The sequence below is a fragment of the Gobius niger genome (genome assembly GCF_951799975.1).
Source record: "Gobius niger genome assembly, chromosome: 20".
Lineage (NCBI taxonomy): Eukaryota > Metazoa > Chordata > Actinopteri > Gobiiformes > Gobiidae > Gobius > Gobius niger.
This window is the reverse complement of record NC_136871.1, coordinates 25,323,198-25,350,723: the sequence shown is the minus strand read 5'-3', so window position 1 is coordinate 25,350,723 and position 27,526 is coordinate 25,323,198. Positions and strand designations below refer to the sequence as shown.

Sequence of the window (27,526 nt, the reverse complement as noted above, 5' to 3'; positions counted from 1 at the left end):
AAAGATAAAATGACAGAAAACTTGCAATGTATTTTCTCACATTTATGCCAGTGATCGACAGCAAAAGTTTCAAATTGATATCTGTAAATATACATTTTTTCCCCATTCACCTGCAGTGTCTCGCCTTAAACTTGGCTAAGAACAAGGTTATATTTTATCTGACCATCTGATTATGCCTTATTATCAGTGTCATTCAAAATGCCATTAACACATTTTTGCATTACGCCCAACAGTGAATCCCTGGTACATTTCGATAGCCTTGGCCACAGGCAGATTTACATTTAAACCGTCCAGACTGTGGAAACCACAGAGCTCTGCACCCAAACAACAGCAGCAGAAGAGATCGTGTTGTTCTGTGACACTGTGGACCTCCTCTGTAACAGAACGTCCAAACCAAATACGTCTAAGTGGTGGGAATCATCAGCCAATCATCAGCGTTAGGAATACACCATATGTATGTCTCACGTCGCCTGTCTTTGGTTGTCGAAAATAGAGAGTTTGTAGTATTCATGCTTTCACAGAAGTGATCCCCTGTCCGTCCTTATCTCCTAAACGTTTGCCGTCTTGTGAGATGTTTTCTCATAACAAGCCCACACACTCAGGCCTCTCCCCCTCTCTCCTCTCAGAGCGGGACACCATGGTCGACACGCAGCACCTCATGGCCTGGCCCTCCAGTTTCGGCTTGGGTTCGATGGATCTCTCTGAGCTGGACAGCAGCTCCCACGCCCTCGACATGAAGCATCTGGCCACGTTAGATTACTCCTCCATCTCCAACTCTTCCTTGGCCTCCTCCCTGTCTCCTCCGCTCGCCTCCTCCACCGGGACCTATGACCTCAGCCCGCCGCCGCACACCCAGGAGCCTCTGACCAGCCTGGACTACATGCACAGCTACAGGAGCGACATGGAGACACACAGCACACACAGTAAGTTCAGGTACCTTGGAAGGGAAGGTTTTGCACAGGCCACTCCTGGAATCAGATGGAATCAGGCTGAAGAAAAAATATGGAGAGATGGCTATAGATAAACACAAAAGCCTTTCACTTCTGTCTGTAAAGGAAAGACAGTGGTCCCTTGAAAGTACTTAATACTTCTTCATGCTTTATGCTTTTTCCAAAGAGCAATAAAAAAGAAAAAGTTATCATCAAAATGTTATGGACATAGGTTTTTTTTCAGACAGAAGGTTTTTCAATCACTTTCACAACAGTGTATTGAACATGAATCTATGAATCAGGGTCAGTCTCTTTTGTCACGTTGAACAGGCACTTACTGGAAAAGACATTTACTAGAAGACAAAAGCATATATTCCATGAGATTTACTCTGAGTGCTTCATTTTGCCCCTTCAGATCTGATCAAGATGGAGCCCGAGTCTCCCCCTCAGCACATGGACGGTCCCGTCTTCTCCAAACTTCAGGACGACACCACGACGACGACGACGACCACATCGTTAAACATCGAGTGTCGAGTGTGTGGGGACAAAGCTTCGGGCTTTCACTACGGAGTCCACGCCTGCGAGGGCTGCAAGGTGAGGGACTGCATTGTGTTCTGAGTGTCGTCCTGCAGCCCTATGCAGTTATTGACAGGCTGGACTTTACTTACTGTATATTTATTTGCACACTACACAGTGATTGATCCGATTCGTGCTCTGATTGTAATGCCAGGAAGTGGACGTGGGTGGTAGTAGTATGCAACACAGTGCACGCGTTTCCTTTTGTGTCATTCATAGAACAGACATTGGGCCAAAATTGGTATGTAAATGTTGGGGCAAAGGGTAAACTTTTCATGTCTCCTGAAGTCTAACCACAAAATGTTTGTATGTTCCACTGTGCGACAGGGCTGTGCATATTTAATAAAAAAAAAAGAAAAGAATAAAACTTCAGGTGTGTAGGGGGGAAGTCTCACTCCGCTTCCAGTTTCTCTGAAACATTGAGACATCATAAGTTCATGAGTTCATCTTGTGCCCCCCGCAAATTATCAGATTGACGGAAACTACAAAAGTTTTTACTCAAAGCGTCTGATAATGTCAGTATTCTTCTTTTAAAAATGGTTAAGGTGTATTGTCTTTTTGTTTGGGGCCAGATCATTGCATCAATGCTGAATAAACAATTTACAGACAAACATGAGATGCTGGTTAGATGTGATGTGCAGGAAACATGAAAGTTGGCCCAATGCAAAGATAAGAAAAGGCACTTAATATCGATACCTGCACTTCCTTACTCATGTTGTCTCTTTGGGGTCTCTTTGGTGAGTACTGTAACATTGAACATTGAAACATTTTACAATTTTCTTCAAAGCTTAACTATAAAATAATACTTATGGATTAGTATTGAGCTGTTTTAGATACCGATACTGGGGTTTGAGTATCTGCTGATATCCAATATTTACCGATACCTAGAGACTTTCTTAAAAGTGGCTTTCTCTGAGTGAAAAATGTAATGGACTCTCTGCCGTTGTAAGATCATTAAAGTCATATTTTATAGTCATGTTACAGATAAATTATCAATTATATCTATTGATAAAAGCTTGGATAAACATATAACAAGGGTGACTTTTCTACACTCGATATCATATGACAGGCTTTACGTTACATTAATATAAACGACTTACATGAAGTGATCGGATCATTACAAATATATTAGGTCAGTTATTTCTTAAACTAAAATACAAACACTTGGCTTCAGCAGTGGTTATTTTATTTTTTTATACGGCTGGTAAAAGTTATGTTTTTAATTTCCCAGCGTCATGTCTTCTTCTCATCCTCGTATTCACTGTCTGGTGCTGGGATTACACCTCCAGCTTTACAGTCTGAGTTTGATCACTCCAGCATCCGAACCCTATGACATAACCTTTTGGACTGCAGGAGGAAAATTAGCTTCAGTCGCCTTTTGCTAATCTACGAAGCATGGATTAACACTTTTATGCCCTCTGACTACCGAGAGGTTGATAGACACGGGCCATAAATCTCCCGTTAAGTGCTCATTTCCAACACGCGGCCGCAGAGCCAGGCTGAGTGACTGCTCATTGTTCCGACTGGGCCCTGGGGACTGGCACCAGAAGAGCGGGTCAGCCAAACGAGCAAACATCTAATTGTTTCAAAACACAAAACATTCTTTATTAAGGTGGAGCCTCGTCCCCCCCCATTTCACTTCCCTGCTCCCAAAATAAACCCGGATTAAAAATGGACCATGTGTGAATTGTGGAAATCAATTTGACAAACACAGCAGCCACCCATGTTTTATGTTTTGTAAGAAAATACCAAATCTGTTGCGGCGCTGGTGACTGTTGTGTTATGTCTCATCTGTCAAAGCAGCTCGGTGTAGGAGGTGGACGTTTGACTTGTTGATTGTAAGATAAGATTACGTTTTTTTAAAAGCCTTTTTCAAGTATGAATACACCTGAATCAGCAAACCTGTTTAACTAACGTCCTTCGATTTAGACTAAAATGTATTACAAATAAAAATGTTATTGCTTTTATAGCAATAATGTTGGCCAAGGCAAACAGCACAAACAGCACAGCCATTTCCACACGTCAGTATTCATTTTGACAACATCATTAATAAAAGTGTCATTTAGTTTCTGTCACTGAAACTTTTGACGTTACATTTTTATTTATTTTTCATTTGTCTTTGTTACACATTTTCTATTTGTAACAACAGATTAAAAAAAAAAAAAAGGTCTGTGTCTATAATCACTGTTTTGCTCTTGCCTTTTGTTCCCCAGGGTTTCTTCAGGCGCACGATCAGGCTAAAGCTGGTGTATGACCACTGTGGCCTCCACTGTCGCATTCACAAAAAGTCCAGAAACAAGTGCCAGTACTGCCGCTTCCAGAAGTGTCTCAACGTCGGCATGTCCCACAACGGTAACGAAACCTCACACACGAGCTGTTTATTTATCAAGATGTTTCTCTTTTCCATCGTGACGGGGCTTAAGTCGTAAAAGTACTAATACATAAACTGTACATGGCAGTAGGACAGGGACATTTGTGTGCTTTTTGCCCTTTAGACACTAGGCCTCTGTCTAACCACTAAAATAATTCAACAGGTTAAATGTACAGTTGAAAGTGGCTGATACTGCCTGCTGATACTACCTGCCCACAGCGCTGCCGCTTTGGTATATACGTCTTAAGATGCTCTATATTCAGAAATATACCACGCTGTGGCATACGCTTTGTCTTCTGTGGTCTTCGATCACAAACCTTTGGCCATGTTTCACTTCAGCCATCTGTGCCATTTAAAGACACGACAGTGGTCAGAGGGCAACACCTCGCCAGTTTCTCAAGAAGATTCTTGGAAGGGTTACAATAGATACTATTGGTTTGAAGATGGAGCCGTTAATAAATCTTTAAGTCCCACACAATGCGCTTTGTTAAGTTGACTGTCACCAAAAGATGCCAAAGAAACACCAGCTTACTGTAGCATTTTATATATTATACACAAAAATGTATAGAAGAATGCTGCTATAGATGTTTCTAACATTCATGTCAAATCTAATGAAAAAGTATCTTTTCTTGTTACTGGATTGTAGTTTGAAGTTTTAGTTTGAAAACATCTGTTGTGTGGAACACATCTGGGTGACTGAAAGACTGAACAAACATTTGCTAAACATAAACTCTCAGTGAGCTCTATGTTAAATATAGAAATGCTGTACAGTGACCTGCTGTGTCTAACACACAGTTTGTCATGTTGAATGCTGAGCCGTGTGTAGGAGTAGACTGGTTCTGCTTCACTCACACAGCCCTGACTCTCCTGTTGGTTTTGCTCCACTTGTTGTTAAGGTGTGGCACTCATAAAGCATAGCTTTATTAGTAAAACAAAACAACTGTAGATTTCATATAAAAATAAACCACCCATCCCAATTCCAATGGTAAGATTGTTGGAATGTTACATCGGAACTGTTCAAGCAATGATCAGGGAGAACAATATCGAAGAACTCCAGACCCAAACTGTAATGCATGAGTGTGGAGGTTTGAGCTGAGCATGTTCTAATAAGAAAAATAATACATTATTAGAAAAGAACTCTGAGCCACGATGATGGAAAAAAAAAATGAACAATTTTATATCAATTAATGTAAAAACTTATTTTAGTAGTAGTTTGATGGTTACATGCTGCCCTATTCAAACCCAATCCCTATATAATATATTCTACTGTTATTTAGAAAAACAAAAATGACAGAAGTTTATTGTTATTGAATTGATAGCCGCGGACCACCACTTCTGTCTTCTCTCACTGTACATAGCAGACCAAAACATATTCTGTAAAGTCTGTATTTGTAGCCGTCGTCTACTTCATTGAGCCTTATTGTATTAATTGGACATATAAAAAAATAGTCACTTCTTTGTAACTTTATGTTGACGTAAAAAAAAAATAACTAAAGAATGAAAAAAAGAATGTGCTCGGAGTAAAAACATACAACATTACTACATTAATAATATCTGAAAAATCGCTGTCTTCATTTGTTAATATTACGGGTAAAGGAAATCGTGGGTGTTTGATCTTTGCCCATACAGTCCTAAAAGCGTTGAATTGAGGCACAACAAAATTCGGGTCAAGTTTTAGTCTCTCTCTCTTCAACCTCTGCTCTCGCCAACCCAGATTTTAACTGAAACCTTTCTTTATTTCACTCTCTCCTGCGTGTCCACGTCGTCCACACTGCGATAATTCCCTCCGCGCTTACATAAATGATTGACCGTGAGCGGGTACTTGGCCCTGTGCGGCTGGAAGCTGCTGTGTCACTGCGTTTGAAACGGTGCCAGTTTTCCCATTCATTTGTGTAAGGTGCACATTTATCTCTCTCGCTCTTGCACAATCCCCAAACTCGCTACACACGCTATAGCGAAACGTGGGCCTGAATGAAAGGGATAATTAATGACTTCCAACTCCCACTCAGTTTGTTTTACCGTTTTACAGCACGTTCGTTTCACAACCTCAAAGGAATGTTGAACGCAGGCAAGTCCATGTAAAGTGTTGACTGGCACTTGTTGATTCACTGCATCTTTGCTTATTTACAGACATTTAATTAAGTAATACTCATTTATTTGTACACTCCACGTTGCGTCATGTGTTATATAAAGAGTAGTATTAGTGATCCAACTGTATGGCATTTTCCTTGGCTACGTATAGTATCGCAGCTCACGCAAGAGGAAATTTCCTTTGTCAAAAATTGGCAGCGATCCCTACAGACGTTATTATCTGTAAAGTTATCAATGAAAGCACTATCAAAGGCAATAAGATGGTGTAATTCTCCATGGACACGCCTTCATTCCACTCGGCAGGAGCAGCAGTCAGGTGGATTTCTGTGATTCATCGGCTCCAAAAATCATGACTCAGGGATTTTTTGTCTGAAAGCGAGAGTCCTTTAACTGCTGCGCTGAACACTTGACGCAATAGACGCGTCAAACATTGCTACTGTAAGCTTCATTTGTTCACTTTCAACTTTGCTCTCAGAAGCCCGACACACGTTTTTCTTCTTTTTTTATTACACATTGCTAACGTCCCAATTTTGCTGGGATGAGTTCATGTGTTCATTTCACAACTTTCAGGGAGCAATCCTGTCACTGTGATGTAAACAACAACAACAACTTGCTGCTAGTTCACCATTGATTAAAAAAAAAAAAAAGGCTAGTCAGATGCACAGGGCACCACGATCTTTCACGAATGTCTGCGTTTAAAATACACTATACTGAATGAGAAAACTTCAGTTTTAATGTATTTCTTGTGGGGAAATTCATTCTGAAACAAGAAAAAAAAAATCAGGAAGGCTTTTACAAGACTAAATCATGTTTTGAGTTTTTGGTGTGCTTATGCTGTGCTCTGATGAAATACACCTGGAGCTGAGTTTTGTTTCAATTACTCATCAAAACTAGGGATTACGTAAAGAATGCACAAGCTTATTAAAGCTAGTGGTTGCTGACGTTATTATCAATAAATATAGGCCAATAGGCAAGAAAGAATGTAGTATTTTTAAAAACAGTACTAAGTAACTCTTGCCCCGAGAGGCCACTGCAGGTGTCGTAGCATGTTGCGGTTTGTTACTTATTAATTGTCCGTGAGAGTAAATACTCCACTGACAGAAAAGACAATGGGAGAGAGGGATATTGTACATCCAATTACACAATGGAGATTTTTTTCACCCAAACTTGGCTGTAAATACTGTTTAAACTTGCCTGTTAGCCTGTTCGCTTCTTCATGATTCCATTAGTGTGTATTGCGCCTGCAGCCCGGAGACTTGTTAGGTTTTTTTAATGTTTCTGTATCTCTTCCCTCAGCAATCCGATTCGGCCGGATGCCACAGGCGGAGAAGGAGAAGTTGTTGGCTGAGTGTTCGTCAGACGTGGAGCTCTTACATCCCGAGGCGGCGGACCTCAGAGCGCTGTCCCGACATCTGTACGAGGCGTATCTCAAGAACTTCCCCCTCACCAAGGCCAAGGCCAGGGCCATCCTCTCCGGCAAGACCGGGGACAACGTGGTGAGAATCTGCACTTAAAAACACACTGCAATGTTGAATTTATTTGAAGAAAAAATGTCCAAAAAAACTAACCGTATAGCACATTTTTACCATATAGGTCACGTTTAAAGAAAAACTCATAGGAATGTAAATATAGGACTCAATAAAGGAGGAATGTCCTGTAAAATATCAAGCTTAATCAACTACTCTATGTTTATTCAGTCTTTATTTATCATCTTCCCCAATGTGAACCCTTTGAACTCAACTTCCTCACCTGCCATTGGGTGCGTTCCCTTCTCTGTACAAAAGATCTGACCGGTTTCTTCTGTATATCTCAATGATGTAATGCCATAATTGGGCCAACATTATTCCCTTTATTTTGTGTCATCACCATAGATTTGTGATGGGGTAAATAGTGGGAAAGAGACATTCAGAAAATGCATTACCCCATTATAGGATGTATCATTTCTTTGCGTATTTTACCGCTTGTGCCTGTCGTCGGAGTCAGAATAGTTCAAGGCTCCACTGTATCTCTATGTTGCTGTGTTTTGACTGTTCGTCTGAGGGAGGTCTGGATTATTTTCTAAACTACACCAAGTCAATGAGTGCAGCTTAGTGGAATATTTACATTTTTCACTGCGAAGGCCTTGAAATTAGCTCACGTGTGGTCGATTTTATACTGGAGTGTTGGCTTTTCTGTGATAAGTTGTGTCAGTATAAAATAGGATGGCTTATCATGAATTCATTAAATGTGTTATGTGTTATAATGGGTTAATGGGTTATGGCTCTTAATGTACAGACACAAGATAAAGACAGTATGTACTATAAGCTACAACGCATGCAATTTAGATTTCTATTTCTGATTTCTGGCTAAAACTGTGGCAGTCTATAGCAAAGCAATTGGAAAATTACTCGAAGTAGCAGAAATTGAGCAACCTCTGTCAGGCTTGTGCATGTCTTTCACCATGCTAAGCTTCGTTTAGCATTTTGTTGAGCGTGCCAATAAATTCTCCAAGGTGTGTTGTGTTTGCTTTAACGAAAACGAATTGTTTACATGCAGTCACACGACCGGACTGGACCTGTGTTACGTCAACTCGCTTACGTTGTTCTGTCGTTTCAGCCTTTTGTCATCCACGATATGAGGTCTTTATTGGAAGGAGAGCAGTTCATCAATGTCCCGGTGCCAGACCAAGATTCCCAACAACAGACGGCCATAAATGCAACATATAGTAGTGGTCAGTATGTCATTTTTGATGCCGTGATTTTTATACTTCTATGAAAGGAACAAGCCACGTTTTTTTTTATACTGAGATATGTTCTTATCTAAGCTTAGACGAGTTGATGCGTATCTGTCTGGTCTTACACGTGCGCTCAGTCACGCAAAAAGAACAAAGATGTTGTTAGGATTTAGCCTCCCCTCCTCTCCTCTATGGGGCCAAACGGGGTGAAGTTAGAAGTGACCAAGCTCGATTTTCTTACTATATTGTGAGGCGTAATAACACCTTAGGAGCACTTTGACATCATTGCAGAGAATTCTATAGGAGTGTAAGATATAGATACAGACGGCATCTCGTCATAGAAGGGGGCGTGGCTTCGCCGAGGGGGAAAATAGAATCTTTAGAGAAACACAATTTTCCCTCTTTTTAGCCATTTTCTGGTGGAATATCAACTTATTTATCACATAAATAAAGTCAAATGTAAATCGATATCCCATATGGATATTTTCTCACAGCAGATTGTTCAGTAGAAGTGAAAAAACGGCAGTTGTTGCTAGCGCTAGCTAACCGTTAGCATTAGCCCGATGCTAACATGTAGCATCATGTTAGCATTTTCCGTTTTTTTCTTTATGTATTTATGGGCTGTTGAAGCACTTTGCTCCTCCCCATGTCTTTGTATCTTTATTTAGTATAAACTATATTCATAATTCACCATTTTGAATGATTAGAGAAAGTTTACATTTTTTCAAAATAGTTTTCCCCCTTAACTGTTTTCAAACATGACCGTATATGGGCGATTCCAGAGATGTATCTATTACTGCGAGGATGTCAAAGTGCTCCTAAGGTGTTATTACGCCTTACGATATAGTACCCCTTTTTATTCGCTTAGAAAATCGACGTGTTTAATTATGTTTATCTATACTTGGATCGTGTAACTAGACAGGTAACCATATTTAAATAGGGAAAAGGTGGAGGAGCTTGTTGGTCGTTTCTAACTTCACCCCGTTTGGCCCCATAGAGGAGAGGAGGAGAGGCTAAATGCTAACAACATCTTTGGTCTTTGAAAAATGGAAAAATGGTGGCCTGTTCCTTTAAACTCTGTCCCGTACTTCCTCTGTGTTTACGATCACATATTTTTAGACGACGCGGTTGTATCAGTGTGTTTGAAATGTTACCGTTTCTCGGATCAACCGTGATATTTGTTTTTTTTTCCAGGGTTGACGAGTAACCACCTTTCAGACTACAATGGTCTCCCCATTGGCGTTGGGCCCCAGTGCCAAGACACGGCAGAGATGAGGTTCTTCCAGAGCTGCCAGTCCCGCTCCGCCGAGGCAGTGAGAGAAGTGACAGAGTTTGCCAAAAACATCCCCGGATTCATCGACCTTGACCTCAATGACCAGGTACGGAGGAAGATTTTGTTTCATGCTGCTGCTACAACCTAGTAGTTTGTATCTTTTCAAGTTTGATTCATTGGGTGGTTTTGTATTTTCCTGCAGGTGACGTTGTTAAAGTACGGAGTGATCGAGGTGCTGATGATCATGATGGCTCCTCTCATGAACAAAGACGGGACGTTGATTTCGTACGGGCACATCTTCATGACGCGGGAGTTCCTAAAGAGCCTGAGGCAGCCCTTCTGTCGAATGATGGAGCCCAAGTTCGAGTTCTGCGTCAAGTTCAACACGTTGGAGCTCGACGACAGTGACATGGCCCTGTTTCTGGCAGTGATCATCCTGAGCGGAGGTGAGTTCGAGCGGGACTGTTGCGCTTGCCCTTTTTCCACACACAATCCCAGCTTTTACTTGTGCTCTGGCGGAGTATTTTTAGCTTATCGCATTTCATCTGATGTCATCACTTTATTGATAAGTTGGACCCTTGTTGGTCTGCGGTCTCCATTGAGTGTGTAATAAATCAGCAGACGTCGAGGTTTGTTGCACGCGATGACCAGCCTTGACTCGGTTATCAGGGTTAGCTGACAGCAATAAACTATAATCTCTTCCTCAAACATTCACCCAAGCCACAATGTGTACAGAGTCTGATACACTACCCAATTCAAATGAAATTATAGATTAAAAAAAGAAAGAGGACTTCAAAGGACTTCTTGCTTTGACAGATATGTTGGTTGATCACTGGAGTCAAAAAGACTGCTTTGACCCAATGTAGGAAAGAAGTTTGTCATTTAGATCAATCATTAACATAATTGCAGAGATTATGACTGTAAACCCAGATAAGTGATCTTTTACAGTTAGCAACATTGACATTGAGAGCTTGCATCACAATAGAGTACGGACTTCACAAATATAAACACAAACACTGTCCAGCATGAATTTGTTTTTCTTTTCTTTTCATTATCATCACTTTTTTACCCAGAAAAAAAAGTGCAATTCGCAAATCTTGCAGTCCAACTGTGTGTACAAGACAGAATCCAGTCTATAGAGTAAATATTTAAAGCCTAGGTCTAAAAAACAAGAACACAGAAACAGAACCTATTGATTTAGTGTATATTATAACATCTGCCGACATGTGGTGCTTTTCACTTTGCCGGTCATTTGAACCCCTGTCCCTCCCTGCAGACCGGCCGGGCCTGCTGAATGTGAAGCCCATTGAACAGCTACAGGAGACGGTGCTGCACTCTCTGGAGCTGCAGCTCAAACTGAGCCACCCCGAGTCCCTGCAGCTGTTCGCCAAACTGCTGCAGAAGATGACCGACCTCCGGCAAGTAGTCACCGATCACGTGCACCTCATCCAGTTCCTCAAGAAGACCGAGGTGGACATGTGTCTGCACCCGCTGCTCCAAGAGATCATCAAGGACCTGTACTAGAGGCTGCTGCCCAAAGACTGCAAAGATCGTAGAGAGAGGAGGAGTGGACGCTGTGTTTCTAAACCAGACTGACACATTGACTGAAATTGCAAATGGACTCAAAGGCTTTGAACCAGTAACTTCAAGTGCACATTAGAACAACAAAGAACTGCATACTACAAACGTATTAGTATTACAAGTGAGTTTGCGTGTGTCCTGCTGCCATTTTAGTGCATATTTTTACCCATAAACTCCAATGCACCTTACTGGAATATGGTTGTAATCACTATTGTATTACGTTATGGGCACGTTACGATATTACATTATCGGTTTCCACTGTTCCTGACCACACAAGTATAAACGATGTATTTTATATTAGACCTTCCAAAACCAGCAGGGGTCATCCCAGTGTATGATTGTAAAACAGCAACATTTTTTTCCCATCCTGTCCAGATAATATGCAGTGTACTTTTCACAGCAACTGGTTTAGAGCCTGATCAAGAAAAGGGGCTTAATTGATTGGTATTGGTTGTGCAAAAAAGGTGAGAATCATTGCTACGCTTTAACTGAACCACTGTGAAATCTAGGCGCACATGGCCGCGTGTGTTGTCTGTCTATGCAGCTTTTGTCTACTGTATGTTTAGTGTCATAACGAAACTTGCCTTATTTGAAAAAACGGTGCACTGAATCTGCTCCAAAGAACATTCACTGCATGTTTCCGAGTCGTCTGTAAAACTGTGAGAACGCACATTATTGTGACCTGTTAATAGCCGTATTGTGCCTTGTGAAGAATCCTACATTACACATGTGTCAGGTATAATGTTATTTCTATGTAGATAATCTTGTTTAAAAAAAAGCATTTAAAGATTACAAAGTGCCTGCTCAATCCATTTTAGGGCAAAGGGATTACTCAATTGTATGGAATATGTGTTGTAAATAAAATATTTTCTAACTTTTTGTTCTTTCTGAGGAGTGCATTTCTTATATGATGAGTGAAACTTGAGGATATACTCTTGTTGAGGAGTTGGAGTATTTGTACTTTCATGAGAGTAGTAGTAAAAGTGAATGAAAGACCTCTATATGGTTCTGTTTTGACCTTAAGTGTCTGAATGTTGTTCCCAAACATGCACAGGTGCTAAATTCTTCTCCTGGCCAAGATCCTTGCACAAGATCTAGAGATGGGTTCTTGGGAACTGCACTGCAGTCGCCCACGGCTCCCGACATAAAGCTCTTAAGCCTTAAGATGAAGGATAGGTTTAATGCAAATGTCAAATTTCCCTACTGAGACAAGAATGTGGACAAAATTCCCAGATCCCACCAAAGATTAAAATTCTCTTCACCATAACTGTCCTTTAGTAATTGATATTGAGAACTTAAAACAATTCTTCCTCGAAAACATGTCTCGAATGCTCAGAAAAGTCAATGTTTTACGATTACGTGCGATGTGTGGACACACACACACGCACACCCAGTTGAAGTGAGAGCAGCGACTGAACTCCTCTGATCTGAGAGTGAGGACAAAGTCTGAACCAGAGACCCACATGACTTTGCTTATAAAAGCCTAAAGGTGGGAGTAATCATTCCTGTATTAGTAGCACTAGTAGCAGCAGCTGAGGTGGTAGACGTGGTCTTCTTTCAGTCCAGGGCAGCAGGTGTTGGTGCTCGCTCATAAGAACAAAGGCTTTGTGGCAAATTAGCAACAGTTTAGTTGTATTAAACTGAATGTTGCAGTGATGGGTAAGCAGTGTAAGTATTGGTTTACATATGTGCCTAGAAAGGAATATACTTGGGAATTATCTCATATTAAAAGACACGCAAGACATGGGTATGAATCCTAAACACAATATGGCCCTAATCTGGAGTCATTACCCAGGCCATTCTGTGGGGGTTTTCATGTTCTCCCTCAGCCAGGATGGGTACCTAAGATTGCGCTTGTATCTTGATTCCTGTGGCTAAAACATCCCCCAGCTTGGTACTCTTGAGAGAGACCTGGAGAAGCTCACCTCTCATTATGATCATGTGATATGGAAGATTGTGTATAGTTGGCATAAATCCAATGAGTGAACTCTGTAAACTTGGTAAACAGTTGGAGCTGCTGTCTGTGAGGATTTGAGTGTGTTGTGTGGGCTGTGGATTGAGCCGTGAATGACCTGAGTGGGGCAACGATAGGTCAGTGCCTCCTGACAAACTCACAGGATTGCAACTGCAGGGGCCACCTCAGAAAATATGGTTTTTCCTTTTCTGTCTATCCAGGCCAGTGCTCTCAAACATTTCACACCAAGTACCTCGTACATCACGTGGGTCATAAAATATTTCACATTTCGAGCACCAGGCCAAAATCAGTGGTTCTCAACTGGTGGGTCTGGACCCAAAGGTGGATCGCGGAACCATTTTCAGTGGGTTACGAGCAAAAAAGTATAGATTTACTACTTGAGTCTGTTTTAATGACTGTTACCACAATGCTTTTTAATATAATTTAAGCTTTTTTGGCTTAGTTCATGCTTATTCAAAGGGACTATACGGAGTTTAAAATGTTAAACTCCGTATATTTTTCATCCCCCCACATGTAGCAATGTCCAAATGTGTAGAATGAGCTGAGACCTGTTCACCACAACTGCCTCTAAAATCCTGCACTGTCACTCAAAAAGGTGTGTCCAAAGTGCCGTCATGCATGAGCTTAATATAGAGACTGCAGTTACGCGTAAGACCTGAGGTGGCAGTAGTGAGTATAAAATGACCAGCTTGCATCAAGTCCCATTCAACAACAATATTTGAGGAAAAGACAACATTTTACATTATATTTTGCCAGTGTTGGGGAGAATACTTTGAAATTGTATTGAGTTCCCGGATACTGAATACTTTCCTTAAGGAGAGACACTACAGGCAAAACTCAATTTGTTCAGTTTTCAGGTTTTGGGCCAAATTGGTCTCTGAACATATAAGCTTTCACCCGGAAACAGAAAACATACCAAATCTTCACAATAACATGTTTAAAAATTGCGCTGATTCAATGTTCCCCCATAGACTTATATGGGACAATGCATTTCAAGGGCCTTTTTCTCAAAACACATTTTTCTGTCATTGTGGCGACACTATGTCCACGTCAGTCAGACCTAAAGACTTCACATTTTCCAGCCTTGGACTGAACAATATTTGGAAGATTTTTTCGGAGGGATTTTTTATTATTTAATCTCCAGCCCCATTTATTGAGTTTTAAAGTCAAAAAATGAGGCAAAAATAAAAAATGTACACATTTTTCCACTAAAAGACAGCTAATTTTCTAACTAAACAAGAAATCTAAAATCCTCTCTGAGAAAGTCTTGGCAACTCATTTATCAATAAAATGAAACCATACATTTGAATGTAGCTCTATACATTATTCAGATTTCGTCGCCGAAAAGATGGGAAATTTGGGGCTTTTTAGACATAAAACACCTTGTTCTTATATGAAAAGATAAAATGACAGAAAACTTGCAATGTAGAGTTTTCTCACATTTATGCCAGTGATCGACAGCAAAAGTTTCAAATTGATATCTGTAAAAAAAAATAAAAAATCCTATTCACCTACAGTTTCTCGCCTTAAAATGTATTTTGGAACATATTCCATTATTTCGTCTTATCAGAGTACTGTATTATGAATACTTTGAATACTTTTGGAATACTTTCACATTGATTGTCATTATATTTATGTATAAATATGGTGTATAATTACAAAAATGTAGACTACAATTGCTGAAACACCTGTTATAAACTCACTTACCATTAATTAGTGAAGCACGTGAGCAGTGTTTGTGTGAACTGTGGCATAAAGCAATTTAAATCTTTATTTTATTTTAGGAAAAACAAGTCAACATTAAAAGTTCTTTCTTAATAATGCTGTGCAACATGGAGCTAAAATCTAATGATTGAGTACTGTGATGTATTCCCTTGATGTTTGGAAAGTAACTGTATTCTAAATGCTCAAAATCAGTATCTAAATACATATTCTATATAAATGAATTTAGTTACTCCCCACCTAATTGTATGTTACAAGTCTAAGTCATATTTGGGTCACAGCTTGTTATCCCAGGGTGATCGTGGGTGGCTCCGAAAACACCTTTAATACAACGTAAGCTGCATCAAACTTGCAACTAACTCTCTCTATGTGTAACAGAAATATATTGCAACAAAACGAAGAAAAGAAAATAAGATTTATATATATAGGCTGTCAATATAAAGCCTGTATACTTAACTGTATTGGCTACTGTACATATTTAAACTTCAGGATGAAAAGGTGAATGGGGAAAGTCCCATTACACGACCTGATTAAGACTGACCAAAATAGATCCACATTGTCCGGTTGTGGAGATTCCCAGTCTGGTCAGTAGTGACATTATTTTTAGGGCACCATCCTTTTTCTGGTGACATTCTGAACTCAGTCATGAGGCAAGAATGAGTGAATGATACGATGACTAATGCAGCTGATTATGAAAGGCAGTTTGTTCAGTCAACGATTCTTAACTCTAATTACGACATACATACTACATCCTACACCCACAAGGATTTTTTTTTTGACAGTGAGTTTTAGCAGGTTGTATTTTTCCTCTCACATTCTTAAATATACAGCGGGTTTGCTTTGTGAAGATGATAGTTCCCAAGTGACTCATTCATCTGTAATTGTCACCTGACCTCACCCGACTGAAATTCTTTCCAACATGTGAATGACATCAGGTATTACTACGCCTACTCACTAATTAAAGAGATTTTCCTTTTCGTTAACGAAATCATTCTGACCATCCCTTGAGGGAAACCAATAATGATATGAATTCATCTGGTAAAATTTATACATGTTTAATTACACAAATACGAATATTCCCAGAGGATAATGTAAGTAAAAAAACACTTATTTCCAATGTGGTCCTCAAGTGAGTTTTAGTGAATAATAATGTAGTTATTATTAACTAAATAATAACTAAATATTTCTTGGGTAAGTTATTATTTACTAATAACTACTAATAAGTTATTATTTACGAAATATTAACTAAATTATTTGTTGGTACGTTATTATTTACTAAATAATAACTTAAATAATAACTTAGTGAATAATAATTCACTAAATTCACAATTACTTAATTATAGCAGTGACTTTCAGCTACATACTGATTTAAAATGGTAAAACTTAACATACACATGTAACACATTCCTTTCTTTTCCTGCTTTGTCTTTTTAGACCAGCCCCCCTGCTGTGCCTCTGAAGCTGTGCTGTAACTTGGTCATGATTTAAACTTTAAAGGCTGATTCAAAATGTTAATTAACAATAATCTGTGTGGGAAATGCTGTGTTGTTTTTTTCCTTTTTACATTGAGCTATATACTAGTACCAAACTACCAAAGTGTTTCATGGGTTAGAATAAATAATCTTATTTGGGTCGCGGCCGTCCTCATCTCAGTGGGTCCACATGTCAGTTGAGAAGCACTGATTTAAAAACTTAGAGAAGGCGTCCTGCTCCGAGTTTCTAACATTTTTGTTTTTAATGTGGTTTTAAGTCCTTTCAACTAACAACTGCATTTTGACAGAGAGAAAGGATATTCTAGCTGGAGTGAATGGCTTGTCCCTAAGACAGGCCTATGATCACATATAACATACAAGACTTCAGACTCAGGCTTCACATTGGGCTGTCACTTTAGCACCATGAGAAGTTGTACAGCTCCCTCTGCTGGACACAAACTTATAACAAAGATCGAAAGTCCCAGTGCTTTCCAGATTTTGGAGATTAATCCTGTATAACGTCAACATTGGAAATAGAAAGTTCAGGCTGGCAGCTTCCAGCTGTTCAGGATTCATCAATCTGAGGAGGCCCTTTTACACAGACATTCTGCTGAAGCAGGAGAGGCAGAAGTGGCCAATAACAACAGCCTGAGGGAGATGGAGTCAGGGTTCATTTGAAAAAATATGCATGGTTAAAAGTGAATGTTCTGGTCTGGAACAAACGCACAGACAGTTTCTTTCTGATTACTTCAAGTTTGTTATTTTAAGCGTGTGTGGTCCAATATGTCACTATAAAGGATAATCATAATGTATAATAATGTAATTGTATGAGAAACATATCAGAGAAAGATTTTGTTGCTATTTTACAGATTATGAAGCAATAGAAGGCTCTGTCCTCGTATAACCTGTGGCTGCAAAAATACAAAACTAATAAACTAACAACTTTATCACAGGACTGAAAAACACTTTTAAGAGTTTTTAATTATCTTCTTTCATCTGTTTTTTTATCTGTTTATTTTCCACTGTTCTTGTGCTTTTAGATTTATCCTCAGCTTTTGACAATGTGGATCACTCGAAGACTGTGTGGCCATCAAAGGCACAGCCTTACAATGGTTCCAGTAGTATCTTGAGGGCCGCTCTTTTTCTGTCCACTGTGGAGTGCCCCAAGGCTCTATTTTAAGCCCTTTATTGTTTTCTTTGTATTTGCTGCCCCTTGGGTCCGTTTCACTGTTTTGCCGATGATGTCCAAGTCTATTTGCCTTTTAAACCGTAAGCTCTCCTGTCAATATGTTTTGAGATTTGGATATAAATAACTGTTAAGGTCCTAAATGTTTTTTAAGTGTTTAAATGGGATGGCTCCATTTTACCTGTCAGAGCTTCTGTCTGCTCATGTCCCAAAGAGGACAATGAGGTCAGAAAATGAAATGTCCCGGATGAAAAAACGAGTGGTGCCTGTGCTTTTTCTGTTGCAGCGCCATCACTTTGGAACAGTCTCCCCTCGAGTGTCAAAACAGCTGGGGTCGGCCCATTAGTCCGATAACCCATTAGTTCGACGTCTCATTAAATAATTGTCATTAGTCTGACATCTCTTTAGTCAAAAAAAAGGGACCCATTGGAGGAGTTAATGCTGTAGGGTTAGGGTTAATTAACTGCTTAACTGTATTAATTATTTTCATTAAAATATATGGATTATATAACGCTAAATAAGTTCATAGCATTTATTTCTAAACTTTGAAATTGAAATAAATGTCATGTGAAATAGCTATTCTCTTAAGCGAACTTGGAGCGTGTTCGTGGTAAACTCCGAGCACAGTTTGTTTTTTTCGGACTAAAGAGACGTCAGAGAAATGGCACCTCTGCTCAATGGTCATTTTTCAGAATAAAGGGTTGTCAGACCAATGGCATGGCGCCAAAAACAGCTCAGTCTTTGACTCTCTTTGACACGGGCTTTTCTTTGGTGGTTCTTGTTATTGCTAGCCTGGCCTTAGCCATCCGTAAACTCCGGTCAATTATAATTTCCCTACATGTACGACGTCTGGGCTTGATCTCAGTGGCTGCGTTACATCGGTTGACTTTCTACCGACCATTCAGCGAGCGGGGGAGGCGGGGGTTGGCAATAGCAGCGGATAGCAAAGAAATGGAAGCTCTTCAATCCGTTCTGGCTCGGCTCCCAAATATCCAGAAATTAAAATTGAATCCTTGGAATGTGCAAGGAATGCCCCCAAGAGTTATGATGGCTCGCTTTACTCACTGTAGCGCATCACATACGTCACGACCAAACGCTAGCGAAAATCAGATACAATCGTTTCAAAGGAGTTCACCCCTCCCACCAGATAATGGAGCTCAATTGAAGTTCCAGGCCCCTGAAACGAAGTAAGTACGAGGGTATGGTAAAACCAGGCTATGTTATATTATTGAAATTTTGTATTGCCGGTGAACAGCGCTTTGGGCAGCGATGGTTGTTGTAAATCCATCCATCCATCCATTTTCTTCCACTTGTCTGTTGCTGGGTTGAGGGGGCAGCCGACAGCCGTTGGAGCTGTCCGAATCACATTGCACCAGCCCCTTATGGCTCCTCCTGCAGGTGGTGGGTCCACGGCTTCTGAACCGCTCTTTGTCAACCCGTCACCTTGGACCTGTTTGCCATGGGAAACCCTACCAGGGCAACGAAGCCCCCGACAACAGAGCTCCCAGGATCCTTCGGGTGCTCAAACCCCTCCACCACGTTAAGGTGGTGGTTCCAGGAGGGGATTGTTGTAGATGTGCTTTATAAATAAATTTGACCTTGACCATGACCTTATATCACTCCCCCATCGCCTATGTAGGCAATTTCTTGTTTAATTTACCCCACACTCATTTGCTCTGAGCTTATTAAGTAAACTTAAAAGACCAATAGCCTATATTTTACTGCCTCAATTGTATGTCTATGGGTAAATGTCCAGGCCATCTCTCTATTACCATAATAACACATTTATACCACTTTTTTTTCTTTTTCTTTTTTTTTTTTTCTTTTCCATCAGTGCCCACTGCTCAGTGATCTGTCGCTGTGGAGCACTGGCACGCGCCTGACGGAGCCACGAAGAAGAACAGTACAGGAAGTAGCGTCTGTTGTCACCATGGATCTATAATAATAGGTTGTCACGGCGGGAACATCTCAAGGTAAGTTTCTTCTTATGCCATTTTAACTTATAAACAACAAATAAGGCTGGTTTTACCACAAGAAACGATTTACCTTTACATATTACGGATTTGGCGTGGGATTGCTTCAGACTATCTCATGTTTCTTTTCGTTCAGGTGAGATTTACTGGGGCAAGTTGCACTTTTTGTCCTCTGCTCTTGTAAACAAACTAAATATTATTATTATTTTTTTCTATTTGTGCATTTGAACCAAATACGTGTCCACAAAGCTTTGGAAATGCATGTCATTGTCATGTCAGCTGTGTTACTGATTTACCTCACAACAACAAAAAACACAATATAAATATAAAGCGGCGGCAAAACAATCTTATACCTTTAAGATTTTGTGTTTTTCTACTATATATATATATATATATATATATATATATATATATACACACGGGGACTGAGGCATGTAGTGTTTCTGTGCTTTTACAGAGGTTGATTTAAAAACTACTTCCATTGCACTTGGGACAGTTTTGTGTGACTAAAGTATTGTTTGTATGTTTACTCTCTTAGCCTCCAAAGGACATACAGCGACGTCCACGATGTCAGCCAAACAAGATGATGAGGTCAAAATATCTCCGACGTTGTTTGAGACGGAGCATGGAGAGCCTCTGTGCTTCTACCTTCGCCCAGGCCCAGTAAAACGGGAGCTGATGCCCCTCATTAAAGCTGCAGGGGGACTACTGTGTAATGTCCAAAAACCTGGGGCCATTCTACTCAAAGATCCAGAGGAGAAAGCCTCTGTCACTCAATCTACTGCTCACTGGTGGGTAATGCCATGAACTTAATACAAGCCTGTCTGCACTGCACCCGACATAAATGGCTCATATGTTTTGTGTTTTCCAGGTATGTATCGACAAAGTACATTCGTGACTGCATTGAGAAGAATGAAAGGCTGAATGTAGAGGACTACAGGCTAAATCCAGAGTCTTCAAACGCAACTAAACATAACAGCAAAGCTGGCTCTCCGGGCATTTCTGGTGGTATGACAGGATCCATTTATGCAATAGTACTGTATTAAGTAAATTGAATGCTATGCTGTTTTTATCTTAGTTGGTATTGAATTAATAAGTGTGGTATGTTATTTGTTTAACAGGAAGAACTGCTTACACACCAGAGGAAGATCATGCCATTCTCAGTTTTGTGAGCAAGCGTGTAAAAGAGCTCGGCGGTAACAAACTCTGGCAGGAGATGGCAAAGAAACAAGTGACGAGCCACAGCTGGCAGTCCATGAAGTACCGTTACAAAATCCAACTGTCACCCAGACTTTCAGAGTATACGCAGGCCCATGCAGAAAAGGTACGTCTTTCACCTTGACGTTTAAATAATTTAAATAATTTTTATTTACTTTATTTATGAATCTAGTTTTTATTTAGAGTAGATTGACAATTACCAATATGAAAAGGGATTCGAGCTTCTTTTCTCATGTTTTGCTCCCTGATCTTTTTGAAAGCTAGTCTGTTTTTGTCCAAGGAAAACAAGAAGCAGAACACAGAGCAATGTGAAGACGAGGAAGAGAAAGAAGAAAGCTCCTCTCCTCAAAAGACTCCAGTTGAAACGGAGGATCCAGAGATGGACCTAACACAGGTAACTCCATGCTGTGTGTTTTTTATTCTTCATTATCATCATGTAATCATCTTACTTTTTCCTTTATGACATACAGTTCCGGTCAAAGTTTTGGAATCGTGTTATAAGTATTGCTTTTTCTTTTATTTCAAAACTGTTTACCTTGTAGATTCAGTGTGTCATACAATGTAAATAGTGTTGAAAATAAGATGGAGTACAGCCAATAACATAAACAACATGAAAAGTGTTTAGTTTTGACCGGTACTGCATATGTTTTGAAGAATGATGTAATTTCATGTACTTTTGTAGTCTCAAAGAAGTTGAACCTTTTCCCAATGGTGTTTTACTTATTTCTATAAAAGCACTGTGTTTATGTTTAAGGACTTATGTTTCTGCAGATTTCCCCATCATCTGATTCCCATTATGAACAAGCGGTTGTGCCACAAACCGAAGGTAATGACGAAGCGTGTGACTTGATGGAAACTTCCAAATCAGAGATCGATGAGACCCCAGAGCAACAACAGCCGGCACCACCTCAACCTGACCTCGCTTCCTCCGAAAAAGACGACCAACTAGAGGCAACAACTGAAGCCAACTCTCCTCCCACCTCAGTTAACCGTCCAACAACAAGACAGCAATTTGAGTTGGAAAATGTGCCATACGTAAAAAGACTGAGGTCGTCAGGAACGCCTCCTGAAATTTCACTCAGATCATCTCTCAGAACGAAAAACTTCTCAAGTCCTAAAAGTGAACCAAGAGGGCTACCAAGAAAGGTTAGAAGGACAATAGAGACTAATGTGGCAGAGATGGTCCAAGAGGAGAGTGAACAAAGCAAAACACAGACAGGTATAAGCTTTTTTTTTTTTTATATATATATTTTTAAGAACATTTGTAATTTAAATGTTTGTGTCATGTTTGCTGTAGATAAGGTAAAATGTCCAGACCCTCCACAACCCACAAAAAAGAAAGCAGAGAAGAGGAAACTGGGGATTCTGGAGATGGCAACAAAGGAATTTGAAGATGACAGTGAGGTAAATTTGGAAAAGTTAATAATAATATGTGAAGTTAGTTAGATATATTTTTACTGAAGAAGAAAAAAACACATATTTTCTCATTTATTGATCTCAATTTAATCACAATTTAAGCACTCTTCCACGCTTTTAGCCTTTTTTGTGGATGTGTGTGGAGTGCAATAATTACAAATGACAATATTTGATGCTTTTTTTCCTTTCTTAGTCTGAATCGGATAGTCAGTATGAAACGCCAGGACCGAGCACATCCGTAGAAGCCGTTATTGCTACTTCAAGCGATCCAGATCCAGCTACTTTGACGTCAGAAAATCAACAAAACCCTAGCCCTATACAAGCTGAACAAGAGCCTCCGTCCACCACAACTGCTACTACGATTGCTACTGCGACAACAAGTACTGCTGCTGCTCCAAGCATTTCTGAAGCAGCAGTTCCAGAGCCAACCACAAGGGGCAATCCACCAACTGAGGAGGTGACGTCCAAGGCCCATCTCTTTATATTCGAGAGTGAGTCACAGGAGGTGGAGGAGGATTCTCAGTCTCTTGTTGCTGAACCCAGTACTTCAGCTGCTTGTCAAAATAACGGAAACGCAAAAACACCTTCACTGACCCAGGATCAGCTGGAAGAAGATGTTCAGCTCCTCAAAGCGTTTATGAAGGAAACCAATCAGGTGAGGATCATTTTCTGTTGAATATTATTCCACATCTTCCATGCTCCTCCTTTCTCATGCTCCTCCTCCTTTCAGGATCTTGTCAGTGTTACCAAAGCCATTCTGAGGGCCAGTGGAGACTTAATTTTGGCCCGGGAGCTCCTTATGAACCCCTCCTCGTTCTCAGGACCGATTTGGACCCGAACTGAAGACCAGAGTTTGAGCTGTGGGGACCCGACAGTACGACAGGAACTGCTGACCAAATATGGAGAAGAGGGCATGGCCAAGAGACTTATGTTTTTGGAGTTGGAGAGGTGAAGAGGTCTAAGGTTGTGGGGCAAATTACAGAGATCAGCTATCATAAAGAGGTCTGAACATGAACTAAACCAGTGGAAATATCTGTTGTAATATAGGGCCTTGGTAATTGCAGAGTTTGAGATCAACTATTCAACCATGCTTTTAAAGTTCATATTTTTAAACTGTTTTACACTAATGATTAAATTTTATCTGTTGCGCTTGAATAAGAAATGTAAAATAAATGGCTACTGTCTTACTGTTATAAATAAATGAATAATGTACTGTATTTATCTGCTTTGAGTCAAGTCAACGTGACAACAAGTTTTCTAAAGCATAGAATGATAGGACTAGTTTTTCTTCTCTGATTGGCACCATTTTAGTTTTCAAATTATTTCAAGTTTATTTATACAGCACATTTAAAACAACCGGCTGTGCAAAAAGTTAAACAAAAAATACAATGAAAATGACATAGTTGATTTGTCCTGTGTTGTTCCTATACGGACTAACTATAGCAAGGGTTCTCAAACTTTAAATCAAAAGGTCTCAAAATAGAATTCACCGAAGTCAAAAGTCTGAATAATTTATTTTGTGCTTATTGCACGAAAAGGATCAGAATTGGTTTTATTGCCATTGAAACATAAAACATGCAACATTGAACTCTGTAGATAAATAATAAACGTTTAAAACTTTAAGGCTATAAGTAGTTAATAATAAAATATGATAAAAGCAACAATTTGTCACAACAACAATGTATTTACAAAGGTACAGGTGCCTTTGTAATTAAGTGTGGACATAAAAAAGTACACATTTGAATAGTAAAGCTGTAGCCGTCACAGAGCCATTGAAGGCGGGGCTTCTCGCCTTTATGCCCTTTTAAGGAACAGGCTTCGTAGGAGGAGAATCATCTGCCATGTTAATTTCACAGACCACTTGGGATCATTACTATGAATGGGGCTGCATGGAATATCTCTTCTATCTTCTATGATGAAAACATATAATGACAGAAAAGTTGCAATACATTTTTTCCCCTCATATTTATGGTTTATTTGGTAGGGACAGTGCAAGTTAATGAACAAGCCACACCGGATTGTAGCCTTAGGCTAATTTTCATCCGTCGTTCCCCATGCGCACTCTCACACACACTCTCACACATCCTGGCCTATTGTACATGTTTTTAGTGGTAGGGGAAACCGGAGTACCCGGAGGAAACCTACGCAGACACGGGGAGAACATGCAAACTCCACACAGAAAGGCCCCGTCCTTGGTGGGAATCGAACCCGGACCTTCTAGCTGTGAAGCACAAGCACTAACCGCTGTGCTACCGTGCCGCCCGAAGTACGTCAGCATTCTACTTCACATGCAGCGTCTCGCCTTATAGTTTCTCAAAGGTCATGCCCGAAGCCTCTGCCTTATTACTGTTCAACATCCCACAAGCTCCAAAAGCTAAATGGTCATTTTCGTTGCCCTCTTGCATCTAAAACAAAGATTAAAACCTCATCAAATGAGGTTTGATGAGGTTTGATTGGACTTCATCAAACCTGATTGGACCAGACAGGCCAACAGGATCCTAGTTAGTTAATATCATCAGCAAATGGAGGGGAAAAAAAGGAATTATTCAATATTACGTAAAAAGTCCAAGTGGTTAATTGCATGCAATCTATAAAATTTGTAAAACATTGAAAACTTACAGACCTCGCCTGTGAGAAGAATGCTTTTACTGGACCTATAGCACATAAAATGCAAGAAATAATACAAACAAAAGGTTGTTCTGACCCATCATTAAGAACTTCCACAACCATAGATGTATAAAAATAGATAATTATGGAGACTTTTTTTTTAAATTCAATCTTCCATTTTATTTTATTTACCCCAGTATCAATTCAGTACAGCCATGATCCCTATACCACATTAACAGAGTACATAGAGTTTAAACAAAATACTCTTTCAAACTTAAAGCAGTACAAATTAATTATGCCAAGAAAAAATAAAGCAATGAATCATTAGAGGCATTGATGATAGCAAAAAATAGTCTCAAAGCTGTGCTTATAAAACACACTTGTATAAAACCCCTTTTGTAAGAAATATGGACATCCCATGAAAATGACTCCATTTACAGTTAAATCCTTCAGAATACAAGCAAGAGTACAGTATTTCATTCAGATTTGTAAGGACCCCCCAAGTTACAATCAACACAAAATAGGAAGACTTTTCTGTTCTCTAGTTTACTTTATGCAGTTAGTATATCAAATACAGTCATATTCAGAATAAATACCAATTAGGCATGACATTGTGACCACCAAAGATTAACTTCAACATGGCAACGTTTTCCTAAAATGTGATATTTTGGACGAAGGTTGGCAAACCGACCATTGTGGAAATAGTGATGACTAGATAACTGGGTGTTGCCAGTCTGCAGTGTTCAGGAACTACCAAAGCTGGTCCAAGGAAGACAAAAGTAATGACTTAACCACAGCCTGTGTAATCTGGATTATTGCAACCTTAGAGTCAGGTGGTCGTAATGTTACGACTGATCAGTATAAATGCCATGTATGAGTCGTGAGGACATTAATGAACACTGAAAGCGTTAATTGCACTATCTCTGGTTGAACTCACCTTCGTCAAATGCTCACTTTGGCTTGATTGGCTTGACTGATCCGGGATCACATCTTGGAAAAGCCGCGAGCCACGGCTTGTGTTAAAACTACCTGGTTCAGTAGCAATAACAACATGGCTCTGTGTTACACTGATGAAGCTGGTTTTACGTCAACACAAAGAATTGTGTTGCTTATAAATAAGGACCACCATTGAAATATTTTCCCCCACTCCTTACAAGCAAATTGTTGATGAAAAATACTCAAGATATTGATATGCAGTTAAATGATTTGCTAACGTAATCACACGCTGGAAAAAAAGACAACAAAAAAAACATTTTAAAATAACTACTTTTTGCCTAAAACACATGAATACAATCTAATTAAAAATATAACTTTTCTTTAGCAGCTGTTTAAAAAGCCATTTTGAAAAACATTTTTTTAAAAGCCCTCTCACATGCTACACAGTAAGGCCTGCAATTAACAATCTGCAATATTACAATTCAATGTGTAAGAAGAAGCACTTAGACTTTGACCTAACGAACAACACCCACCTCATATTCTTGGACTGAAATACTACGAAGTGCTGTGTTCATGCGTCAATCTTGTTCCCCTTTTGAAAAAGAAAATAATGAATTGACCTCTGGTGTGTACAGCTTTTGCCGTCCATACATTCAGACACTATTCAAAAATAACAATAATAATGTGGTGATTACTTCTAAAAGGCAATGAGTGTCCTTTGGTTAGCTTTATAATATTTGGGCCTAATTTGGCTCTCGTCATCCAAATTAGTAATTCATTTCAGATTGGTTATGGCTAAAAAGAAAAGAACATTTCCAACCTCTTGTAACCATTACAGTGTTACAGTAAGGATCTACTGTAGTAAGGCAATAATGTCATGCACGATCCATTCTTGTGATTTTAAAAACATAAACCAACACACTTAGAAAACCTGCTTAAAAGGCTACTTAAATGACACAAGGAGGCCAGTCCAGAATAAGGCCGGGGAATAGTTGCATAGAACTTCAATAGTGCATTTAACTGCTGTGCTCTGTTTCTCCAATCTGGCAACCGTCAGACTGCAAAAAATACAACAAAAGTAACTTTACTATGCAGCCTCAAAATAATGAGTGAAGTGCAGTACTTAAAAATAAAAAAAAAGGCTATTTGCTTTTAATACTTTTGCAGCATTGCATTTTGCACTTGAAACAGTAACATACAAAGACAGACGGCTAGATACACCTGAAACGACAGCATTCATATGGCTATTGTAGTTTGAATCACAGTAAACCTGCTTTTATTGACCTGGTTCACGGAAACCCTGTAACTGTACTAAATGCTACTATGATTATTTCAAAGCAGATGGGAATGTGATGGCAGAATAGGTAGTCTTCTTTACCCTAGACTGTATATTTATAGACTGTCATTGCTCACTGCTTCCCATTTACATGAATTACTTTATTTGAGAGAGAATCCAATATAGCAGCTCTACCCCTACAGAGCATGTT

General features: G+C 39.6%; 2 protein-coding genes across 3 annotated transcripts in view; both read left to right on the top strand.

The window, feature by feature from the left end:
- The window catches only part of pparg (peroxisome proliferator-activated receptor gamma), a 29,351-nt gene extending 16,993 nt beyond the window's left edge, over positions 1-12,358 (top strand). Inside the window, exons 2-9 of the mRNA XM_079578702.1 lie at positions 627-923; positions 1,345-1,523; positions 3,719-3,857; positions 7,264-7,463; positions 8,563-8,677; positions 9,875-10,059; positions 10,156-10,399; positions 11,230-12,358. Of these exons, the coding sequence (XP_079434828.1) occupies positions 627-923; positions 1,345-1,523; positions 3,719-3,857; positions 7,264-7,463; positions 8,563-8,677; positions 9,875-10,059; positions 10,156-10,399; positions 11,230-11,477 (1,607 nt within the window). The 3' untranslated portion in view covers positions 11,478-12,358. The remainder of the gene's footprint in view (positions 1-626; positions 924-1,344; positions 1,524-3,718; positions 3,858-7,263; positions 7,464-8,562; positions 8,678-9,874; positions 10,060-10,155; positions 10,400-11,229) is intronic.
- A 7,485-nt stretch (positions 12,359-19,843) lies between these two features.
- Positions 19,844-23,528, top strand: terf2ip (telomeric repeat binding factor 2, interacting protein). 2 transcript variants are annotated; one of them, XM_079578410.1, is made up of 9 exons: positions 19,844-19,862; positions 20,401-20,653; positions 20,734-20,870; positions 20,984-21,186; positions 21,361-21,474; positions 21,852-22,299; positions 22,378-22,484; positions 22,690-23,151; positions 23,227-23,528. In XM_079578410.1, exons 2-9 carry the CDS (start codon positions 20,430-20,432, stop codon positions 23,446-23,448), a joined length of 1,917 nt encoding a protein of 638 aa, XP_079434536.1. In that variant the 5' UTR covers positions 19,844-19,862; positions 20,401-20,429; the 3' UTR covers positions 23,449-23,528. The 2 variants fall into 2 exon arrangements, with proteins under 2 accessions (XP_079434536.1, XP_079434535.1); XM_079578409.1 differs by having other exon boundaries at positions 20,984-21,190; positions 21,341-21,474.
- Positions 23,529-27,526: the final 3,998 nt, after the last annotated feature.

Coding starts and splice junctions, on each gene's coding strand:
- terf2ip (XM_079578409.1), top strand. CDS start 20,430: ATGTCAGCCAAACAAGATGATGAGGTCAAAATATCTCCGACGTTGTTT. Junction 21,191..21,340: donor GGCCCATGCAGAAAAGGTAC/GTCTTTCACCTT, acceptor TCTTTTTGAAAG/CTAGTCTGTTTTTGTCCAAG. Junction 21,475..21,851: donor CAGAGATGGACCTAACACAG/GTAACTCCATGC, acceptor ATGTTTCTGCAG/ATTTCCCCATCATCTGATTC.